The 20,022-nt window shown below is 57.8% G+C and overlaps 3 protein-coding genes across 4 annotated transcripts; all 3 read right to left on the bottom strand.

Moving 5' to 3' along the window:
- Positions 1-179: 179 nt before the first annotated feature.
- On the bottom strand, positions 180-2,577 carry COX14 (cytochrome c oxidase assembly factor COX14). The gene is made up of 2 exons (XM_021545228.2): positions 2,498-2,577; positions 180-716 (listed from the first exon to the last, which is right to left on the bottom strand). The coding sequence occupies exon 2, from the start codon at positions 706-708 to the stop codon at positions 550-552; it is 159 nt and encodes a 52-aa protein (XP_021400903.1). The 5' UTR covers positions 709-716; positions 2,498-2,577; the 3' UTR covers positions 180-549.
- A 1,668-nt stretch (positions 2,578-4,245) lies between these two features.
- Positions 4,246-9,314, bottom strand: GPD1 (glycerol-3-phosphate dehydrogenase 1). Of its 2 annotated transcripts, XM_021545230.2 has the most exons (8): positions 9,247-9,314; positions 8,915-9,092; positions 8,397-8,537; positions 7,840-7,978; positions 6,841-6,953; positions 6,434-6,667; positions 5,909-6,015; positions 4,246-5,703 (listed from the first exon to the last, which is right to left on the bottom strand). In XM_021545230.2, exons 1-8 carry the CDS (start codon positions 9,285-9,287, stop codon positions 5,607-5,609), a joined length of 1,050 nt encoding a protein of 349 aa, XP_021400905.1. In that variant the 5' UTR covers positions 9,288-9,314; the 3' UTR covers positions 4,246-5,606. The 2 variants fall into 2 exon arrangements, with proteins under 2 accessions (XP_021400905.1, XP_021400906.1); XM_021545231.2 differs by lacking the exon at positions 5,909-6,015.
- A 1,143-nt stretch (positions 9,315-10,457) lies between these two features.
- SMARCD1 (SWI/SNF related BAF chromatin remodeling complex subunit D1) lies at positions 10,458-17,490 on the bottom strand. The gene is made up of 13 exons (XM_021545229.3): positions 17,326-17,490; positions 17,064-17,251; positions 16,234-16,276; positions 16,027-16,149; positions 15,285-15,407; positions 14,684-14,800; positions 14,262-14,363; positions 13,820-13,981; positions 13,611-13,708; positions 13,058-13,193; positions 12,618-12,740; positions 12,291-12,392; positions 10,458-12,096 (listed from the first exon to the last, which is right to left on the bottom strand). The coding sequence occupies exons 1-13, from the start codon at positions 17,488-17,490 to the stop codon at positions 12,043-12,045; spliced, it is 1,536 nt and encodes a 511-aa protein (XP_021400904.1). The 3' UTR covers positions 10,458-12,042.
- Between the last annotated feature and the right edge of the window lie 2,532 nt (positions 17,491-20,022).

Here is a 20,022-nt window from a genome sequence, read left to right as displayed (position 1 = left end):
GATCTAGCAAAGACAAGGCCTAACGTTTTCCCAGCGCTTACCAACCCCAACTTTCCTTCCAATTCCCTGAATTCCCATGATTTTAGAAACCTTTCACTATCACAACCAAGTGAGCTTTGAGGTCCCTCCCAGCCCAGGCCACTTTATGATTTGGGGGACACCACACACAACCACACCAACCACTTACACACAGGTTTTATTGCACTCCATCTGCCTCCCCAGCCTGGGGGGGACAGCGAAGGTGGGGCCGGTCCCAGATCCCGGGGCCGGTCCCAGATCCCGGGGCCGGTTCCAGCGCCCGGGGCCGGTCCCAGCGCCCGGGGCCGGTCCCAGATCCCGGGGCCGGTCCCAGATCCCGGGGCCGGTCCCAGCGCCCGGGGCCGGTCCCAGATCCCGGGGCCGGTCCCAGATCCCGGGGCCGGTCCCAGCTCCCGGGGCCGGTCCCAGCTCCCGGGGCCGGTCCCAGCTCCCGGGGCTGGTCCCAGCTCCCGGGGCTGGTCCCAGCGCCCGGGGCCGGTCCCAGCTCCCGGGGCCGGTCCCAGCATGGGCTCAGCTCTCAGGGCCAGGCACATTCTCCCGCTGGCGGCGGTGCTGGAGCATCCTTTGGACACGGACACTGCACAGGTACCCAGCGTACACCGTCAGCAGCATCATGGAGCCCGAGAAGGCCTTGTAGCCAAAATCTGCCAGCTGCTTTTTGGACACCATGGCTGCACCTGCAAGAGAGACACGGAATCTCAGGATAATCAGGGGTGGAAGGACCTCTGGAGATCATCCAGTCCAGCCCTCTGTGTCCAGGCAGGGTCACCCAGAGCAGGTGACACTGGAGAATGTCCAGGTGTCTCCAGAACTCCCAACACTCCATGGGCTGCTCCAGTGCTCTGCCCCGCTCCATGGAAAGTTCTTCCTTATGTTGAGGTGAAACTTATTTTGGTTTAGTTTATAGTTGATGCTCCTCGTCCTGTTTCTGGGCATTAACCAAAAAGAGTCTGGCATCAACCTCTGACCCTTTGGAGGTATTTATATGTATTAGTAAGATCCCCTCTCAGTCTTCTCTCCAGACTAACCAGGTCCAGCTCCCACAGACTCCCCTCAGAGAAATGCTGCAGGTCCCTCAATATCTTTGTGGCCTGTCCTGGACAATCTCCAGCAGCTCCTTGTCTGTCCTGACGGAGGAGCCAGAACTGGACACATCACTCTGGCCAAGGGGCGGGATCCCCTCCCTGACCTGCTGGCCATGCTCTTCCTGATGCATCCCAGGATCCCTCTTGTACTTGGGGCTATTCCTCTGCAGGTGCAGGATCTTACACTTGCTCTTGCTGAGGTTCATTAGGTTATTCTAACGAATTATTACTTTTTTCTTTGCCCAATTCTCCAGCCGATGGAGGCCCTGCTGGACGGCAGCGCAGCCTGCGGGTGGATCAGGCACTGCCGCACATTTCGTATCATGGCCAGACCCGCTCAGGGCCCTTTCATCCTTTCATGCGGGTGGGTCATGGACACGGCGAAAGAGCCCGGACCCAGCAGCGGTCCCTGGGGAACTCACGGACTGCCGGACCGCAAGAAGGGGCCGGGAGCGCGGATTCGCCATTCCCTCCATACCTTATCCCGTCCCATTCCATTCCAGCCCGTCTCTCCGAACTCCCAGCTCTGGTCCTGTCCGGTTTCTCCAGACTCTCTACTCCTTTCCCATCCCGATCCGGTCCGCTCTCTCCGGACTCCCCGTTCCCATCCCGTTCCCATCCCGCTCTCTCCGGACTCCCCGTTCCCATCCCGCTCTCTCCGGACTCCCCGTTCCCATCCCATCCCATCCCGCTCCGCTCTCTCCGCACTCACCATTCCCGTTCCCATCCCGCTCCGCTCTCTCCGCACTCACCATTCCCGTTCCCATCCCGCTCCGCTCTCTCCGGACTCCCCGTTCCCATCCCGCTCCGCTCTCTCCGGACTCCCCGTTCCCATCCCGTTCCCATCCTGCTCTCTCCGGACTCCCCGTTCCCATCCCATCCCGCTCTCTCCGGACTCCCCGTTCCCATCACGCTCTCTCCGGACTCCCCGTTCCCATCCCGTTCCCATCCCGTTCCCATCCCGTTCCCATCCCGTTCCCATCCCGTTCCCATCCCGCTCTCTCCGGACTCCCCGTTCCCATCCCGCTCCGCACTCCCCGTTCCCATCCCGTTCCCATCCCGTTCCCATCCCGCTCTCTCCGCACTCCCCGTTCCCATCCCGTTCCCATCCCGTTCCCATCCCGTTCCCACCCCGCTCTCTCCGGACTCCCCGTTCCCATCCCGTTCCCATCCCGCTCTCTCCGCACTCACCGTTCCCATCCCGTTCCCATCCCGTTCCCACCCCGCTCTCTCCGCACTCACCATTCCCATCCCGTTCCCACCCCGCTCTCTCCGCACTCACCGTTCCCATCCCGTTCCCATCCCGCTCTCTCCCCACTCACCGTTCCCATCCCGTTCCCATCCCGTTCCCATCCCGCTCTCTCCGCACTCACCGTTCCCGTCCCGCTCCGCCGCTCTCCCGGCCCGCGTCACGTGGCGCGGCGCTGTCACGTGCCTCTCTCCGTCACGTGTGCCGCGGTCACGTGTGGCCGGCGGCGCGCGCGGTGCCCGCAGCGCCCCCTGGCGGCGGCCCCGCCGCAGTCTCCCCTCAGGGGCCGCTCCCGCCGCCTCGGGCCCCGGCGCTGCCCACACGGAGCCCCCTGCACCGCGCAACCCGCCAGGCTCCCTGCCTGAGGTGCCGGGAGCCCGCAGGGGACAGTCCTTGGCCACGCGTGGATGGGGCCGAGGCTTTCCGGGTGCTGCTGCAGCCCTGAGGTTCGGAGGCGCGGTGCCATCCCGATGGTCACGGTGGCTTCACGAGGGTTCTGCTGCCATCCTGAGGGTCCCAGTGCCTCCCCGAGGGTCCCGGCGCTTTCTTGAGGGTCCCTGTGCCCTCCCAAGGGCCCTGGTGTCAGCCCAGAGCCTCCTTCCCAACAGGCCACGTTCCCCCAGCCCCTCCTGTCCTCCCCTGTGGCAGCTGCTCCCCTCACGGAGCTCCATTGCAGCATTTGAACTCTGCTGTGCCAGCCCTGCTCGATCCGGGGCTCCCTCGAGCTCCGCAGCAGCCAGGGTCACTCTTTATCCCCTCCTCATCCTTCTTTCCCCCCAGCAGCAGCTCCCAGGGCTGCGGCAGTGGGATCTGCTGAGCCTGCAGAACATAATTCCAAATGGCAAAGGGAAGACTTTTTATAGCTCGGGACATCCAGCTGCAGTGTGGTGTGTTTAAAAGAGAGAGATCACTGGAGACCTGGGACCCTCAGCAAGGGTCTGCAGCGATTCAGGGGTTTCCAGGGTCAAAGAAACATGGACAAAGGGAATGCACAAAGCATTTCCATCGCAGAGGAGCTCCCAGCTAAACACAAATCCCTGCTGGATTCTCTAGGCAGGTGCTGACAGGAGTTTGTGTGAGGGAGCAGAGCTCAGGGACCTCTCTCCTGCATGAGCTTCGTATCCAAACACTTGGATTCCTTGAAGCCCTTGAAGACAAAGAGAACTAGAAGTCGTGCCAGCCCTGCAGGAACACACTGGACTTCCTTTATCCTTCCTCCAAGCTCAATAAAGCTCCTCGGCAGAGGAAGCCCTGTTGGCTCCCCCCACACGACAGTTCTGCTGAATTTAAAGGTCGCGGAGTGCCTGCTGAGAAAACGTGGCTAATAAAAGGCACAGAAACAAGTGCAGTGCCAGCAGATTAAATTCCCCTTGTAAGACACTGAGCAGAGGCTTCAGAGCCCTGGAAAGGTCACTCAGTACGGGGCTCCTTTAAAGACACACAGGAACAAGGCAAGTCTGGGAAAAGCAGCTGGGAAGAGATGAATAAAATCCCAGAGTGTGTCCTGGGAAGCTCCAGACGTCAGAGGAGGGGAGGCCTGGGATGTGTGGGGCACAGTGTGGTCCTGGCCTGGCTCCTGCTGGCCCCAGGTGAGGACTCTGTACCCAGCTCAATGTTGCAATCCCAACCCGCCACAGTCCTACGGCCAAATTTTAATCCTGGAACCGTTGCTGAGACAAAGCAAGTGGGACACTGTGTGACGTTGGGGCTAAACAGGGACCTACAGGGAGGTTCTTGTTGTTTCTGGGACAGCACAGGGGGGTGCAGAGCCAGGAGGGAACGGGCAGTGCCCTGTTCTGAGCACTCAGCAAGTCCAGCAGGCACCAGCCCAGCAACAGTGATGCACTGGAGCCACAGAACAAGGAGAGCATCTCCTATCTCCTCTCCATGTTTATTATTATTTCAAAGGAACACTGCTAGTCAGAGACCCCTTGGCTCTGGGACTTGAATGGGGGAGAACAGGGAGCCTTGCAGCGCTCCAGCCTTCCAGGCCAGGCAGGATTAGTGACCACTGGACACTCTGGCCTGAGCAAACACCACCAGCTTCAGAGGAGCAGAGGGACATGCGGCACCTGTCCGGACAAGGGGCAAATTTCAAAGGCTCCGTGTGAGGCCCAAGACCTCTGTTGTGTCCTGGGATGCTGGACACCTCCATGTACCTCTTGTGGATCATATGCCTGTTCCTGCCCCTGTGCCAGAGGGCAGTTTGCAGCATCCCCACATGAAGGAAAGCAGACCTCCTTCCTCAGCTCCCGGACAGCCACACATGGAGGCACAGAGCAGTCTAAAGCAGAGGCTGAAGTGAGCCAGAGGAAGGAAAAGTGTGGCTGTGGAGGAATTACTTAACAGCAATGTGACTCAGGTGCCTTGTGGTGACCCACCTGCCTGCTGTGCAGGTACAAGGCAGGGATCACACCAGCTGCTCACACAGACTCAGGGGCAGTTGGTCCCTGGCAGTGCCAAGCCCCAGAGGTCAAACTGAGACAGGGAGAGAAGTCAGCGGGCATGGAATTAGCACAGGCAAACCTGTGACAACAGGGGAGCTCCCCAGGGCTGGGGCCAGGTCTGATGGCGAGAGCAAAAGCTCTAAATAAACAAGCTCCAGAGTGTCCCTGGGTCAGCAGGAGCAGCTGGGGGAAAGCAGCACGTAGCTGGGTGGCAAGGAATGCCATTGTCTGTGCTGGTGCTGCTTAGAAAAGATCCTCAGTGCCTTTGGAAGTCCTGAGAGCTGCACTCACCAGGTGGAGCCTGGCAGGGGACTGTGCCCTCTCCACCAGACAGGGAATGCAAAAGCAGCAGCAGGTAGGGAAAGGCTGTTGTCACCCAGAGTGGCCCCATGGGGCTAAGAGGGAGGACCTGGGACACTGTTTTCCCTGCCAGACAGTGCCCAGCCCTTATCTATCATGATGGCCTGGCAGAATCCTTCCGAGAGCTGAATCCACTGTGAGGAAGTGGAAGGAGGAAGATTCTCAGCCCTGCTGAGGGCAAACCTTAGCAGCAGCAATTAAACGAGTTCTTCCAAGAGAGGAAGAGGTCAGCAGGTACCTCTGTGCCAGGCTCAGTGTCCAGGGCAGTGTCTGGGGCTGGGGAAGGGAACCTCTGCTCTTCCAGCAGTTTACAAAGACTCCCCGGAGGCCTGGACTCCTTCCAAGGCTGTGGCAGCAGGTCAGGTTGGTGTGGGCAGGAGCTCTCAGCACATCTCAGCAGGATCTGTGGTCGGCAGGCAGAGCCCCTTACATGTGCTCAGGGTGGTTCTGGAGACACGTGATGAAGTCAGTGACAGGTTTTCCCTCGTAGCAGACCCGATACACAGCAGTGAAGAGGGGGAACCTGTGAGCAGACAAAGAAAGTCACCACAGATGGCAGAGTCAGAGCACCTCGACTTCTGTCCTGGCATGCAGGAGCAGATGGGCCAATGGCACTGTGCCCCATCCAACAGGCCACTCCTGCCCAGCTGGTGGGGGCTTTCACCTCCTGCTGCTCCTGAAAACGTCCCAGCTCCACCCCAACGAAGTGCAGAGATTCCAGCACTCACTTCTCCACTGCATTCTTGCTCTTGAGGATTCGATGCAGCTCAGCAGATGTCTGGGGACCCTGCAGCTTCTGCCCATTCAGCATCTCCTTCTCCAGCTGCTCGATGGACTGAAACAACCCAGCAGTGAGAAGCTGGATCTGCAGCTCTGCTGCTGCACCACGTTCCTGGGCTGGAGCTGGGCTGCAGCACTAGCCAAGCACAGACAGATCCCACAGTGCTAAGGGGGATCACGTCCCTGCCTGCTCACCAGGTTGATGCAGGAATCATAGAATCATGGAATTCCTGAGTTGGAAGGGACCCACAAGAATCATCCTGTAGAACTCCTGGCCCCACACAGACACCTCAACAATTCCACCCTGTGCCTGAGAGTGTCATCCAAACACTCCTTGAGCGCTGGCAGCCTTGGGGAGCCTGTTCAGTGCCCGACCACCCTCTGGGTGAAGAACTTTTTGCTGATATCCCACCTGAACTTCCCCTGACCCAGCTTTATCCACACACTGATCAGCCACTTCCAGCTCTGCTCACCTTCCCAGTCTTGGCAAAAGCCTCGGCGACCTTGCGGTTGCGACCCCCATAGCAGGTGGTGATGAGGTCAGCAACACCACAGCTCTCCAGGAAGGTGGAGGAGGTGACGGGACCCTTACAGAAGAGTTTGGCAAAGCCAATCATCTCCATCAGGCCCAGGCGGATCACGGCAGCCTTTGTGTTGTCACCGTAGCCAAGCCCATCACAGAAACCAGCTCCTACAGCCACCACATTCTGGAAAACAATAGCAACATGGAGGGATCTCTTCTCAATGGAACTCGGGGCTTGGCTGCATCCGTGAGCAGCCTGTGTCATCCCAAGTGCCGGCTGTGCCAGTGCCCATCACCTCTCCTCCCCGAGCTCCCTGCAGAGCACCAGGCTCTGCTCACCAAGCCCTGCACACCCACCTTGAGAGCCCCACAGATCTCTACAGTGTCAGCTTCCTGCACCACCGACACACGGAAGTTGGGGGTCTGCATCAGGTCCTTCAGCATCTGCCCATGCTTCATGTTCTTGCAGCCTGAGGAGACAAAGTGATGAAGAAGAAGATGATGGGGAAGAGCCACGAGGTAGGTCCATGCTCTCCTGAAGGTCATCCAGTGAGAGGAACCTATTGCACAACCAATGTTGCAAAACATTTGTAGGTCCACACAGAGTCAGGCACACACTGCCTGACAGATAAGCAATGTTCAGTTTTGACATTCCCAGAAGAAGGGGCAATCCATGCTGCTGTGTCAAGCAAGACAGAAAATACTTTCTGAATGCTCAGTAGGTTAAAGGCATCTTCAAAGGTTGCAAATTTGGGGTTGCAGTTTTCTGTCTTGGTTGTCCCTGCAGGGTCCTTTGTGCTTGCAGGGGTTGTGGGCTCTGCTCCACCTCTCCAGCCTCCTGCCCAGTGTGTTTGCTGTTGTTTAATAAAACAGACACTTTGAATGCCACAACTTCTGACCCAGCAAACGGTTCTGTTTGTTTTGGCTCTGTGCACAGCCCCCAACAGTGTGGAGGATGTTGGAACTGTCACCAGATGAACTTCCAAGCAGCCCTGGCTGGCAATAACATGAGATCCAGGTGGGCATCCTGTGAAGCCCAAGGAAATCAAGGATGGAAATTATTCCTAAAGGGCCTCTTGTTGCCCACCCCTTTAATTTTTGCCAGGCAGCTGCCTGATGCTGGCTCCATGCTGGCAGGAACTTTTAGCACAACTCTGTTGTTAATGAAGCGAGTGATCCCATCACAAGCCCTGGGAATGAGCTCAGCCAACTCCTATGGAGTCTCCTGTCTTCCCAGGGAACAGGGCCAGTTCACCCAAGGCAGCAGGAGTTTGAGGTGAACCATACTCCACCCTTTGCCTCTTCCTGCTAATCACAAATGAAAGCTGCTAACGAGGAGGGCTGTTGGCTCCTTACCGATGGTGGTTTCACAGAACTTCTCTTCTGCCACTTCACTGGCAATATTGGCCCCCATGAGCACGTTCATTTCTATTCCCAGTTTCTCATGGATGATGTCTGAGATCAGCCTCAGCCCATCTGGTCCTTCATCCACGCCCTGGGGGACAGCCAGGGACAGACATCACAGAATCAATTACACTGGAAAAGATCTCTAAGGACACTGAGTCCAACCTTTGACTGAACACCACCTTGCCAGCCAGACAATGAGCATCTGCCCCTCCTGGACACCTGCCCTCCACCCCAGTCCTGCCATTCCCTGTGCTGCAGTGCTCCAACTGATTCTGACATGCAGAGCTGTGCCCTGCTCCTCTCAGCACCTGAGATCTCCCATATGCACTCACCCTTCTCCACCAACACCTCAAAATCCCCACAAAGACTCTGTTCCCACTTCCCTTCTTCCCCCCACTGCCCATTTCTGCTCCAAAGTCCCTGGATTCCCTTAGCAGCCTCTCCAAGCCAGGCTGCTCTCAGCTCCCCTGCCTTGGCACCCTGGCAAGTGCTGCTCCAGCTCACACCTTGATGAGTGACATCCCAATGGCCTCTTTCTTCACGTGGCCCTTGAGCTGGTCACAGACTTTGCCGATGAACTGGTGAGGCACCACGAACAGGAGGACATCAGCCCCTGCACAGGCTTTGAGCAGGTCTGGCTCTGCCACCTGAATAGAGTGTGAGTGTTGTTAGGAACTGGGAAGATGGATGGGAAGGAAGGGCCCAGAGTCACCATGCCGAGGTCCCTGCCAGCAGAGGGGCTGGAGCAGGGTGGGATGATGCCAGCCCAGAGGCAGCCACATGGCCTCCAGCCCAGCCTGAGGGATGCCAGAGCAGGGTCAAAGGTGGGCAGTGAGAGCAGCCAGGGCTGCAGCTCATCCAAGCACAGATGAAGGTCAGTGGGAGGGCATGACTGAGCCCCGCACAGCCCGGTGCATCCCCTGCCTTCACATCCCGGGGTTCCACAGCCCCCAGAGCTGCTGGCCTCTCCCCAAAGCCTGGCAAGCAGCTCTGCCCCTCGGAGAGACTGCTGGCACACACTCACCACGTTGGGGGGCAGCTTGTGCCCCGGCAGGTACTTGACATTCTCGTGCTCCGTGTTGATGATGTCCGTGAGCCGCCGGCCGCCCACCTCCTCCTCCAGCACCCACATGTTCACCTGGCTCTCGAAGCTGCTCAGCCGAGCTGTGTTGCTGCCGGCGATCTTGGCGATGGCCGAGCCCCTGCGAGGGCAGAGGGAGGCCGTGGTTGTGGGCACTGGGGAGCCCAGGGCACCGCAGGTCACGCTGTGACCCGCAGGGATGGGGACGGCTGGCACCGGGGGAGGACGGGGACCGCGCTGTGCTCGCCGAGGGGACCCGGGTGCCCGGCGCTCACCAGTTGCCAGAGCCCACGATGCACACTTTCTTGCCACCCATGGTGCCGAGAGCGGGGCACTGCGGGCTCGGAACCCGCCTCTGCTATTTCAAGGCTGCCCGGAGCAGGGGCGGCCCCGGCCCGCCCCCGGCCCCGCCTCGCCCCGGGGGCACCGGGCACCGCTCCGTGCGCGGCAGGTGCAAAGCGCTGCCCTGGAGCAGCTCAGATTCCCCAGAACCAGGAGTCACGGAATCCCCTAAGCTGGAAGGGACCCACAAGGATTGGTGAGTCCAAGCCCTGGCCCTGAACAGGACACCACAACCATCCCAAACGCCCCTTGAGCTCTGGCAGGGTCAGGGTTGTAACCATTGCCTGGGGAGCCTGTTCAGTGCTTGGGCACCCTCTGGGGGAAATACCCTTTTCCTAATATCCATCCCACCCCCGTGACACAGCTCCAGCCGTTCCCTGGGGTCCTGACACTGTCCCAGAGAGCAGGGATCAGAGCTGCCCCTCTGCTGCCCACAGTGAGGAAGCTGCAGACCCCTTGGCAGAGCACTCACCAAGCTGACTCATGACTATTGAGCCATCCTGTAGAAAAGCATTTTAGTGTCCCCCTCTTGCTAAAAAGTGTCATTTTCCCCCCCAGCGAAGGAGCAGGAACTGCCTGGTGCAGCCCCAGGGCTCAGCTCCTACCCTAACCACAGCCAGCAGCACTTTTCCCTTCACACAGAGGATCTTTCCCTTGCCCCAAGGGCTCCCAGGTCAGCAGCAAAGCAGTTACATTTTATAAACAAGCAGGGTGAAGAGAATAAAAACCCTTCTGCGTAATTTTAAACCCTTGTGTGTAAACTGTAGTGGTTTCCTTCAAATTCTGCCCTACTCCCTTGGGATGTCCAACAGGCTGCCACAATCCAGCCAAGTGGACACGAGGCAGTTCAGGATTTATTAGCATTGGCCACTGGATTTCCAGTTTTGCTCAGGTTACTTTGTTTACCACAAAGCACTTTGCAAAGGCTTAGCAGAGTCTGCAGGCTGGGAGATCCCACCATGAAGGGCTCACTATAAAAGGCCAAAATATGAAGAACATTTTCTCTTCAGTCACTTAACCCTGTTGGCTTTGAAAAGAAGAAAGCAGAGATAATCGTGTCCCTTCCTTGGGAGTCACCAGGCTCATCCCCCATGGCAGCTGGGAGAGTGCAAGCTGTCAGCATGGAAGGAGGAGGACAGCTTCCTTCAGAGGAGTCTTTTATTAAAACTGGGTGACGTCTACAAGGATACAGTACAAAAAAAAAAATTTGGTCCATGGAAAAAAACCGTAATATTCAGTTAAGAAAAGCAGTTACTCTGCAACAGCTACGTTTGCCTATGTAGGACTCAGCATCCCTCCTGTGGGAGTACCCTGAGGAGTCAGGGGCTGCTTCTCCAGCACCAAGACCTTCATCCCAGTACCACCAGAGGAGCATTTCAGAAGGGCAAAGGAGAGGGGGAGTCGAGAGTCTATTACTCACAGACATGTAGTAACACAGACACAAGGAGTAGTACGGCCACCCAGGTGCTCCAACTCACAGCAGCCTCCCCAGCCACACTGAACTGGGTGAGTGCTCATCAGTAACATGATCCTGCAGCTAATCCAAGAGTCAGACCAATTTTTGAGTCCATTTGCATTATAGTCCCGAGCACAAACACTGGGATTGGAGTGAAGAGGAGCTATTTCATTCTCCTAAGCCTGACCACCAGTACCTCATTCCAGGAGGAGGCATCGGGGCTGCTACTCCTCACAGTGGAGAAATCCTATTTGTACATTCCTGAACCATGCTGGGCCCTATGGCAGCTCCACAGCCTAAAACTTGACTAAAAACCACAGGAGCTTCAGCATGGAAACACCTGCTAACTCACATATGCTTGGAAAAATGTCCATTTCCAAGGACTGTCCTGTCCTTGGACCCTTGGACCCACACGAAGGAGCCTCTGGTCCCCAGTGACACAGGACAACTGTCCTGCAGGAATGAGCCTACAACACTGTCCCTACAGAATTCCAGGCAGCTGCTCCATCTCCTCTCCCTGCTCCAGGGAAAACAAACAGCCACGTGGCTGGCTGGAACCCAGTTGTAGGTGCTTGAAGTGCAGAGCGCTGCATCACTCCAACGCTTCCACATCCCTGCAGGAAGCCAAGGCCTTGTCTCCCTGTGATCCCAGCCTAGGACAGTCCATCACGGAACACGAAGGGAATGTGGCAGGGGAGAAGGGAGAAGGGAAGAAGCAATTCTCTACACAGTTCAGTAACTTCCTCAAGGAGGAGAGTGACCTATGAGGCAGCCCAGTACAGCAGCACCCTCTGAGGAGGGGGTGAAGGCAGGGAGGTATGTCAGCTCATGGCATCCTGCCCACGACAGCGCCTGGCACGGGCTGTAAAACGTGGCAAGGAAGAGCCCAGCCACACCTTAAAGCAGAGCCAGGCTTCAGAGCCAGCTCTGAGTGCCCAGCCAGATGCTGGCTGGGGAGGAATGGGCTGAGAGAAGGCTCTGAGTCACTCTGGCTACCGGGGACACTACGGACAGTGCAGAGTCACGGGGATGCTCGTGGAAGCCTTGGGACTGACAAGGCAACAGTCAGGAAGAAAACCAGGTAGAAATGTGTGCTCATTGGAGCCTGTCTTCTTGCCCCAGGTGTCCTGGGCTTGCCCCTGCAGGGACAATGCCAGGATGAATAACGTGGGCCTCGCTGCCAGAGTGGGGTTTGGTGAGCTGGAACAGTGAGCTCTGCAGCTCTGTCTCCACAAACAGCTGTAATGCTTCTGCTGGGGAGGAGCAGAGCAGCCTATGTGTTCCGGATCCCCAGGGCCTGCTCCAGTTCCTGCCGTCTCTGCTGCACCTGCAAGAGGAGCCGAGTTGCAGCATTAACACCCTCGGGTGGTGCAGCACTAGAGCACCCAGTTAACACACAGGAGCCAGCTGGGAAAGGGTGAGCTCCAACTGGGACCAAGATGCAACTGCCACCTTCCCCCAGCACTGTGTGCCCCAAGGAGTGACAGGCTCGGAGAGGGACCCCTGCCTGGGGACACTCACCTTGGAGTAGAAGTATCGGCACACGGCTTCCTGCGCCCACGGCTGGAAGTAGAACTCGGCCCTGCGCTCCTCCTCAGGATTCCCAACGACATCAGTCATTGTCTGGGAGCACAAAGGCACAACAGCTCAGCGAGTGCAAAAGCTCTGGCTGTGCTGTGCTGTGTTCCTCACAGACATCTCAGTGCGCTCAGGTCAGCTTCTTATGCTTGACTCAAATCCCAGCCTCGCTTTCTGAGGAGGAAATTGTCTCCTTCTCTCTGTGGGAGCTCATTCTAATGAGGGAAGCGTGTGAACTGGACCACCCTCCAGACAAGACAAAGCTTTTACCTTCAAATCCCGGCACTGGGACTGGAGCCAGTCGTTGATGAAGCCCTGAGGATCTCGGGCAAAGCTCAGCATGAATTCACGCTGTGTCTTCAGCTGGTTGATGGTCTCAATTGTTTCATGGATCTGAAGGACACAAACACAGAACAGGGGAGAAGTCAGAAACATCAAGGGATCCAACAATGAAGGAAAATTCTTACACTCTCTAGTTAACTTATACTTACCTTAAACTGGATGTTCAGCTCCCAGTTCCCTGCTCGCTAAATATTACCAGTTTTCCCATACACTGGTTGCTTTAAAAATTACATTTCCAGGTACAGCCACATTTGTAAACACGCCTCATCCCACGGCAGCTTCCAATCAACAGAGCACTCCTATCCTTTGTCCAGAGACACATCCCTGCCCAGCAACAAGGAGAGCAGACCTGAAGGAGCTTTTCCTACCTTGTTATCCAGAGCAGCAATTTCCTGTTGACTGGCTGTGGAGAGCAGAAAGGAATTCATCTGAGTTTTCAGGGTATCATCCACCTCCACGTCAATGTCATAGCAGGCTGTCTTCTTCTGGTCATTTGGGTCAACACTGGGGACATCCACAAGAAGCCAAATTCAGGGAGTAGCTCCAGAAAGAAGGCAAAAACTGGGACCAGTTCAAGAAAGCAGCAAATGCAACTCCTCTGGGATGCTGCAGCTAATGGACTGCAGGCAGGGACAGGGAAAAGCCATGCCCCTGTCAGCCTCAGCCCTAAAAGCAGCTAAAGCCCACCAGTAGCTTTGCAGCAAAAGAAATGAGTGCTCCAAGAAGGTTTCTATTCACAGCAGGATGTGGGAGTGCCTTTGGAAGAGGGATGTGGTAATGAGAGAGGCGGCTGCTCTTGTACAAAGGAACTGTGACAGGCAACATGGGAACTGCTGCTGAAAATCAGGACATACCACATTGTCTTCCTCATCCATCCCAGCCTCCCACTCCCTCCTGGAAACTCACGTGGAGCAGCCTCACCTGATCACATGATTGATGATGATCGGTTCGGGGGGCATCAGCAAGGCATGAAGCCTTTGTGGGATCTCGGAGAACTTCATCCGCTGCGACTCGAATATCTGTGACAGAGACAGGGCTGAGGGAGGAGCAGGGGCTCGCTGCAGCCACCCCCGGCTGCCCATGCTGGACACTGATCCAGCTGCTGCTGTTCCTGCCCTGCCATTGCTCACCTGCTGCAGGTACTTGTCACAGATGACAAACTCCCGCTCGTGGGGGTCCTGCAGCTTGTGGGTCTTGATGTACTGCCACAGGGCCTGGATGATCACGGGCCGGGTCTGGGTGTGGATGCCCAGGAGCCGAGCCAGGCGTGGATCCAGTTTGAACTGGGGAGGCTGAACAAAGAGAGGTGAGACACAGGTAATGGTGCATGCCCGACACTGCTGCACCCAGCATGGAATCATGCAATGCTTTGGGTTGGGAAGGACGTTAAAGAAATCTCATTCCACCCCCTGCCATGGGCAGGGGCACCTTCCACTATCCCAGGGTACTCCAAGCCCTGTCCAACCTGGCGTTGGGCACTTCCAGGGATCCAGGGGCAGCCACAGCTTCCCTGGGCAGCTGTGCCAGGGCCTCCCCACCCCTACAGGGAGGAATTTTTCCCTACTATGCTACCTGGTAATCCAGCATCAGCAGGACAGTGCAGCGCACGTTCACATCCCCCGGCCTCTTCACCTGGAAGCCATCTGTCTCCTGAGTCGTAGCAGTCCTGTGCCACTGGAACATGAGAGGGAATTCAGAAGACCCCCCAACATGATTCCCCTGCTCCTGCTGCTGGGCACCCAAAAAGCTTTGCCAGTAAATTCCACCCAATGAGAGAAAGCTCCAATTCTTCCTACTTAGAGTTTGAAACAAGAATCAGTACATTTGTTCTGACCTTCAGGAAGTGAGAGGAAAAGCCAAAGTGAGAATTCAAGAGCTCCTGGCTCCTAGAAGCCTCAAGGATTCCCACCTCCCAAGTTATAAATAACACACAAACCCCACCTGCTGAAACACCAACCCACTTTTTAGAGGAAACACAGCAAAAAGCAGCTCACCTCTACTAGGTGATTGTCAGGGCCATACAGGTCTTTATCAAGTTCAATGACCAGAGATTTAAAGAAGGACGAAAATTTCCTTTTCTGCTTGGTGGCATCATATTTGGACAGAGCAGACTGCAAGCAACACAGGGAGGAAGAGGGTTAGGGCAGCAAGTCTCAGCACTCAAGCACAGCCACCGTGCACAACAGCTCCTCTAAGTTCTGAACACCTGAATTCACCAACGTGTGCTCAAAAATCAAGTTTCCAAGTCAGAAAGGGAAAGACTGGAGTTAAAGATGAGCTCGCAGGAGTTAAACCCCTCAGCAGTTACGTACAATGCCAGTGCCCTGGTTCTCAGAGCCGGGGACACAAGTGCCACTGAGCTGCTCTCACCAGTGATTCTCACAACTCTAAGAACTTTGGACAATTCATGTCCTGCCATGGGGACACCCATCGGTCTCCAAGCTGGGCTCTCGGTCTCGTCACCATCAGACTCCTTGGGAAACAGAGATGAAGGAGGATATCAAGCCCCAGCTGTGCTCTCAGACACTGGGAAACTGGTTTCATTGCCAACTCCACATCCACAGTGTCCTCTGAGGATGGGCACTTCCCACTTACATCCTCCAACAGCCGTCCTTCCACCCGAAGCTCCCAGGAGGCGACGGTTCCTTCGCCGTCCTCCGCGTCCGACTTGGCGGGGTTGAAGGTGTTGGAGATAAAAATACGCAGCTTTCGCTTTTGCTAGGAGAAAAAGCATCAGCTCAGCGTCAATCCTCCTGCACAGGGCCAGCTGTCCTGCACAGGCTTTGCTACAACCGAGCTCAGTGTTTTCAGCTGCCTCGCATTCTCCCTCTCCTGGAGCACACAGCGAGGACCCACTCTGGTCCCACTCTGTCACCCTGATTTTTAAAAGTGTTTTCTTTTATAGATATTTTGAAAGTTTTAAAGTTCTCATAGAACTTCTTTAACCTTCTGATAATGTTTACAGATTTCTACTGGAGTTCTCACACGTTGTCCATGTAAATAATGATTGTTTTGCATTCTCCTTTGTGGGAAGAGAGAATTGATGGACTGCTGGTTTGACCAGTGTGGTTGGAGAGGTGGCAATTTCATCCTCCAATCCACTGTCACTTTTAGAATTCTATTTATTATGAGGTCAGAAATAAAATTAGCTCTTTTTCTCTTTTAAACTTACCAAGCTTCTGTGTACTCGCGTCCAATAGCGACACCAGTCCCTGGCTGTGTCCAGAGCACTGGGACCTCTGATATGCCACACTCAGAGGACACAACCCTTCAGTGCCCTCCTGCTGCCTGAACTCAGGAGCTTCCAAAGCCTGGAGACAACCCAGACTCCCCTTACCTTGATGGGACGTTTCAGAGCCTCCTGGATGTCCAGGCGCTTCCTCATGATGGTCTGGTCCAGCTTCCTCTCGAAGGCCAGCAGGTCCATGTAGGCCTGGGATTCGGGCACGAGCTCACGGATCTGTGGCCAAGCAAGGATGGAAATGCCCACCAGCTCCCCAGGCTGCCTCACCTCCCCCCGAGCCCCTCCCCGTACCCCACTCACCCGCTGTGGGAGGATTTTATCTGCCATCTTCTTCTTCTTGGCACTGACAGGGGCAAGAGACAAAAGAGGCGTGAAAATGGGAATGGCTCTGGGCACAGGAGCTCAAAGACCTGCAGCACCGAGTGGCCAGGGGCTCCCCAGTTAGCTGGGCCCTGCTCCAGTGGGGCTAACTGGTTATCTCAATGTTCCCCACCCTTCTGAGCACAGGAACAGGAATTACATCTATTAAAAACAGGCTGCCTCTGTTGGAAAGAAGGTTCACCCCTTGGGAAGGAGGACTTGACACAACATCCACACCAAGTGACCTCCAGCCTCAATCAACTTTGGATTGCCTTTTCCAGGGACAGCATTTTAAATCCAGGACAAATTTCATTCTCACTGGGCCATCACATCAGGATGCAGGCATGTGACATAAACTCAGCCCTGCCCTGCCCAGCGTTGTCCTCCAGTCCCAGGGGAATGCACAAGGACCTGACAGGACCCTTCAGCACTGCAGGAGGACCAAGAACTCCAAAATCCTTGAGATTGGAAAAGACCCATTCCAGACCCTTGACTCCAAGCTGTACCCGATCCCCACCTTGTCACCAACCCAGAGCACTCAGTGCCACGTCCATCATTCTTTGGAAACCTCCAGGGATGGGAACTCCACCACCTTCCTGGGCAGCCCCCTCCAAAGCCTGGCCATTTCCATGAAGAAATTCCTCCCGATCCCCACGACAGCCCAGGGGATGTTGCTGCTGCTGCCCCGAGATACTCCCATTGTCCGGGATGTCCCCAGGAGCCGGAGATGTCCCCGATAGCCCCGGGATGCGCCCTCTCCCGTGCCTTACTTGTGGTTGCGGTTGGGCACCGCCTGCGGCTGCACCTGCTGAAGCTGCTGCGGCGCAGGCCGCTTGCGAGCCTGGTCCAGCCCGGCCTGCGCCAGCGCGGGCCGCACCGCTGGGCTCCCTCCGTACCCGGGAGGCCCCATGGCCGGGCCCTGCGGCGCCAGGCGGCCGCCCGGCAGCATCCCGGGGCGCTGCGGAGAGAACAGACTCGGTCAGCGCCCGCCGCGCCCGGCGCCGCGCCCCGCCCCGCGCCGCCCCGCCTCACCGGGTAGGCGGCTCCGGGCAACGGCGAGCGGTACAGGCCCTGCCCCGGCGCCGGGCCCATGCGCACCGCCCCGCCCGGCGCTCCGGGGCCCAGCGCGGCCCCGGGCGCGGCCCCAGCGCCGCCGCCGCTCGCAGGCCCCGACTGGAACCCGGCCCGCGCCGCCATCTTGTCTCGCACAAAGGGAGCGGAACCGGAAGCGGCCGCGCGCGGCGCGCGGAGCGCCGGGGAGGAGCCGCCCGCGGCCGCCGCCCGCAGCGCCCCCTGCCGGGGGAGGACCGAGCGGCGGCGATTGGGGGGGCGATTCGGGGCCGTGAGGGACTGGGGGTGCGGGAAGGGAATGGGGACAGTGAGGGGTGGGACTGGGGGTGAGGAAAGGGAATGGGGACAGTGAGGGGTGGGACTGGGGGTGAGGAAAGGGAATGGGGACAGTGAGGGGTGGGACTGGGGGTGAGGGAAGGGAATGGGGACAGTGAGGGGTGGGACTGGGGGTGAGGAAAGGGAATGGGGACAGTGAGGGGTGGGACTGGGGGTGAGGAAAGGGAATGGGGACAGTGAGGGGTGGGACTGGGGGTGAGGGAAGGGAATGGGGACAGTGAGGGGTGGGACTGGGGGGTGCAGGATGATCCCAAACACTGGGAAGGCTCGGGGGTGTCAGCCTCCACTCCCCAGCTGTGATTACAGCCCCTGTTCCCTGGTGCTGGAGCCTCCCTTGCTCCGGGATGTGCTCGGAGGGAGGTGGATGTGCCTTTCCCAGGCATGGAGGGCCCCGATGTGCAGGTGTGGCAGTGACACCCCTCACCTGAGCTCCCCCCTGTTACATTCAGGAGGAATTTCTCCATGGAAAGGGTGGTGAGGGGCTGTCCTGAGAGATGGGGGAGTCACCATCCCTGGAGATGTCCAGGGAAAAGCTGGACGTGGAACTCAGTTGGGATCAGTCACAGTTTGGACTTGGTGATCTTTTCCAACCTCAGGGATTCTTAGGGATGAAGTTTATGGGGAAAACAAATGGCCACAAATGGGTCCAGTTTGTGCAGGTTCAGGCAGAGCACCAGGAAAAAGATTCCTGTCTCCCCTGGGGTTGGAGTTAAAGGCCACTTTCTGCAAGTATTAACATTAAGTTCCTTTTCCCTGAAGCGGTTTCTTGTGCCCAGAGAGAAAAGGGACACAAATCCAGTCAGCATTAATCCGTGGAAAAAGCCAAGTGTGCAATCACACCACGAGTATTAATTAAACAATTAATGATGATCATCTGATGAGTGCTGCCTCCAGCCTGGAGGTCCCAGCCCAGGGAGGATGTGGAGCTGCTGGAGCGAGTCAGGAGGAGGCACCAGGATGATCCGAGGGATGGAGCAGCTCTGCTGTGAGGAAAGACTGGGAGAATTGGGATTGTTCATTCTGGACAGGCTCTGGGGTGACCTCATTGTGCCCTTCCTCCTTTCTCCTGTCCGGAGGGGTTTGGTGGAACAGCTTTGGAAATGCCTCCCCTGCACCTGCTGGTGGCTCCATGGAAACTTTGGCAGCAGCCGGGGCTGTGGCATTGTCCCTCGGTGCCTGCTGTCACCAGCAGCCAGCGAGGGGAGACGGGGAATTCTGACCTGCGACAGGAGGTGGTGCAATCTCGGGATCTCCACAGAGCCTGAGTGGGCTGGGTGTCTCCATGGGCTGAGTCTCCGTGGATCCTGAACGGGCTGAAGGTCCCCAGAACTCCCTAGATCTCCAGAGGCTCCCTAAATCCTGGTCAGGGTGAGGCTGCCTGTATCTCAAACAACTTCAGATCCTGAACAGACTGAGGGTCTCCAGATCCCAAACAGCCTGAAGCCCCGCATCCCCACGGGGCTGATGTCCCCAGCCCACTCCTGCTGTCCCCCGATGCTCCAATGGACACGATGGAGTCTTGTGCCTGCAAAGAGCAGCTTCTGCACGTCCCATCCCGGTGGTACCTGCTGCATCCCACGGGAATTGCAGGGCTGTGCTGCCCCTGGGGCTCAGACAGCTCCCGGAGAGCCGCTCTGTGACAGATGGACGGGGTGACCTGCTCCCGGCGCAGCCGAGGGATTACAGCCCCCGGAGCCGGGGGGATATCCAGCCCCCGGAGCCGGGGTATTACAGCCCCCAGAGCCGGGGGGACTACAGCCCGCGGAGCCGGGGGACTACAGCCCCCGGAGCCGGGGTATTACAGCCCCCGGAGCCGGGGGTATTACAGCCCCCGGAGCCGGGGGGACTACAGCCCCCGGAGCCGGGCGGATTACAGCCCCCGGAGCCGGAGGATTACAGCCCCCGGAGCCGGGGGTATTACAGCCCCCGGAGCCGGGGGACTACAGCCCCCGGAGCCGGGGGACTACAGCCCCCGGAGCTGGGGGATTACAGCCCCCGGAGCCGGGGGGATTACAGCCCCCAGAGCCGGGGGGATTACAGCCCCCGGAGCCGGGGGGATTACAGCCCGCGGAGCCGGGGGACTACAGCCCGCGGAGCCGGGGGGATTACAGCCCGCGGAGCCGGGGGACTACAGCCCGCGGAGCCGGGGGACTACAGCCCCCGGAGCCGGGGGGATTACAGCCCGCGGAGCTGGGGGGATTGCAGCCCCCAGAGCCGGAGGATTACAGCCCCCGGAGCCGGGGGACTACAGCCCGCGGAGCCGGGGGTATTACAGCCCCCGGAGCCGGGGGATTACAGCCCCCGGAGCCGGGGGGATATCCA

The sequence above is a fragment of the Lonchura striata genome, chromosome 27 (assembly GCF_046129695.1).
Source record: "Lonchura striata isolate bLonStr1 chromosome 27, bLonStr1.mat, whole genome shotgun sequence".
In the NCBI taxonomy this organism is placed as follows: domain Eukaryota; kingdom Metazoa; phylum Chordata; class Aves; order Passeriformes; family Estrildidae; genus Lonchura; species Lonchura striata.
Note: the sequence above shows the minus strand (reverse complement) of the source record. Positions and strands in the feature narration are given on the sequence as shown.

Excerpts from the sequence above, each read along its gene's own strand:
- COX14 (XM_021545228.2), bottom strand. The coding sequence starts at position 708 with ATGGTGTCCAAAAAGCAGCTGGCAGATTTTGGCTACAAGGCCTTCTCG.
- GPD1 (XM_021545230.2), bottom strand. The coding sequence starts at position 9,287 with ATGGGTGGCAAGAAAGTGTGCATCGTGGGCTCTGGCAACTG. Across the intron at positions 8,538-8,914 it reads ACAAGCTGCCCCCCAACGTG|GTGGCAGAGCCAGACCTGCT; the intron begins GTGAGTGTGTGC and ends CACTCTATTCAG. Across the intron at positions 6,954-7,839 it reads GTTCTGTGAAACCACCATCG|GCTGCAAGAACATGAAGCAT; the intron begins GTAAGGAGCCAA and ends TTGTCTCCTCAG.
- SMARCD1 (XM_021545229.3), bottom strand. The coding sequence starts at position 17,490 with ATGGCGGCGCGGGCCGGGTTCCAGTCGGGGCCTGCGAGCGGCGGCGGC. Across the intron at positions 14,364-14,683 it reads CTGACAATCACCTAGTAGAG|TGGCACAGGACTGCTACGAC; the intron begins GTGAGCTGCTTT and ends CTCATGTTCCAG. Across the intron at positions 13,194-13,610 it reads ATCATCAATCATGTGATCAG|TGTTGACCCAAATGACCAGA; the intron begins GTGAGGCTGCTC and ends GGATGTCCCCAG.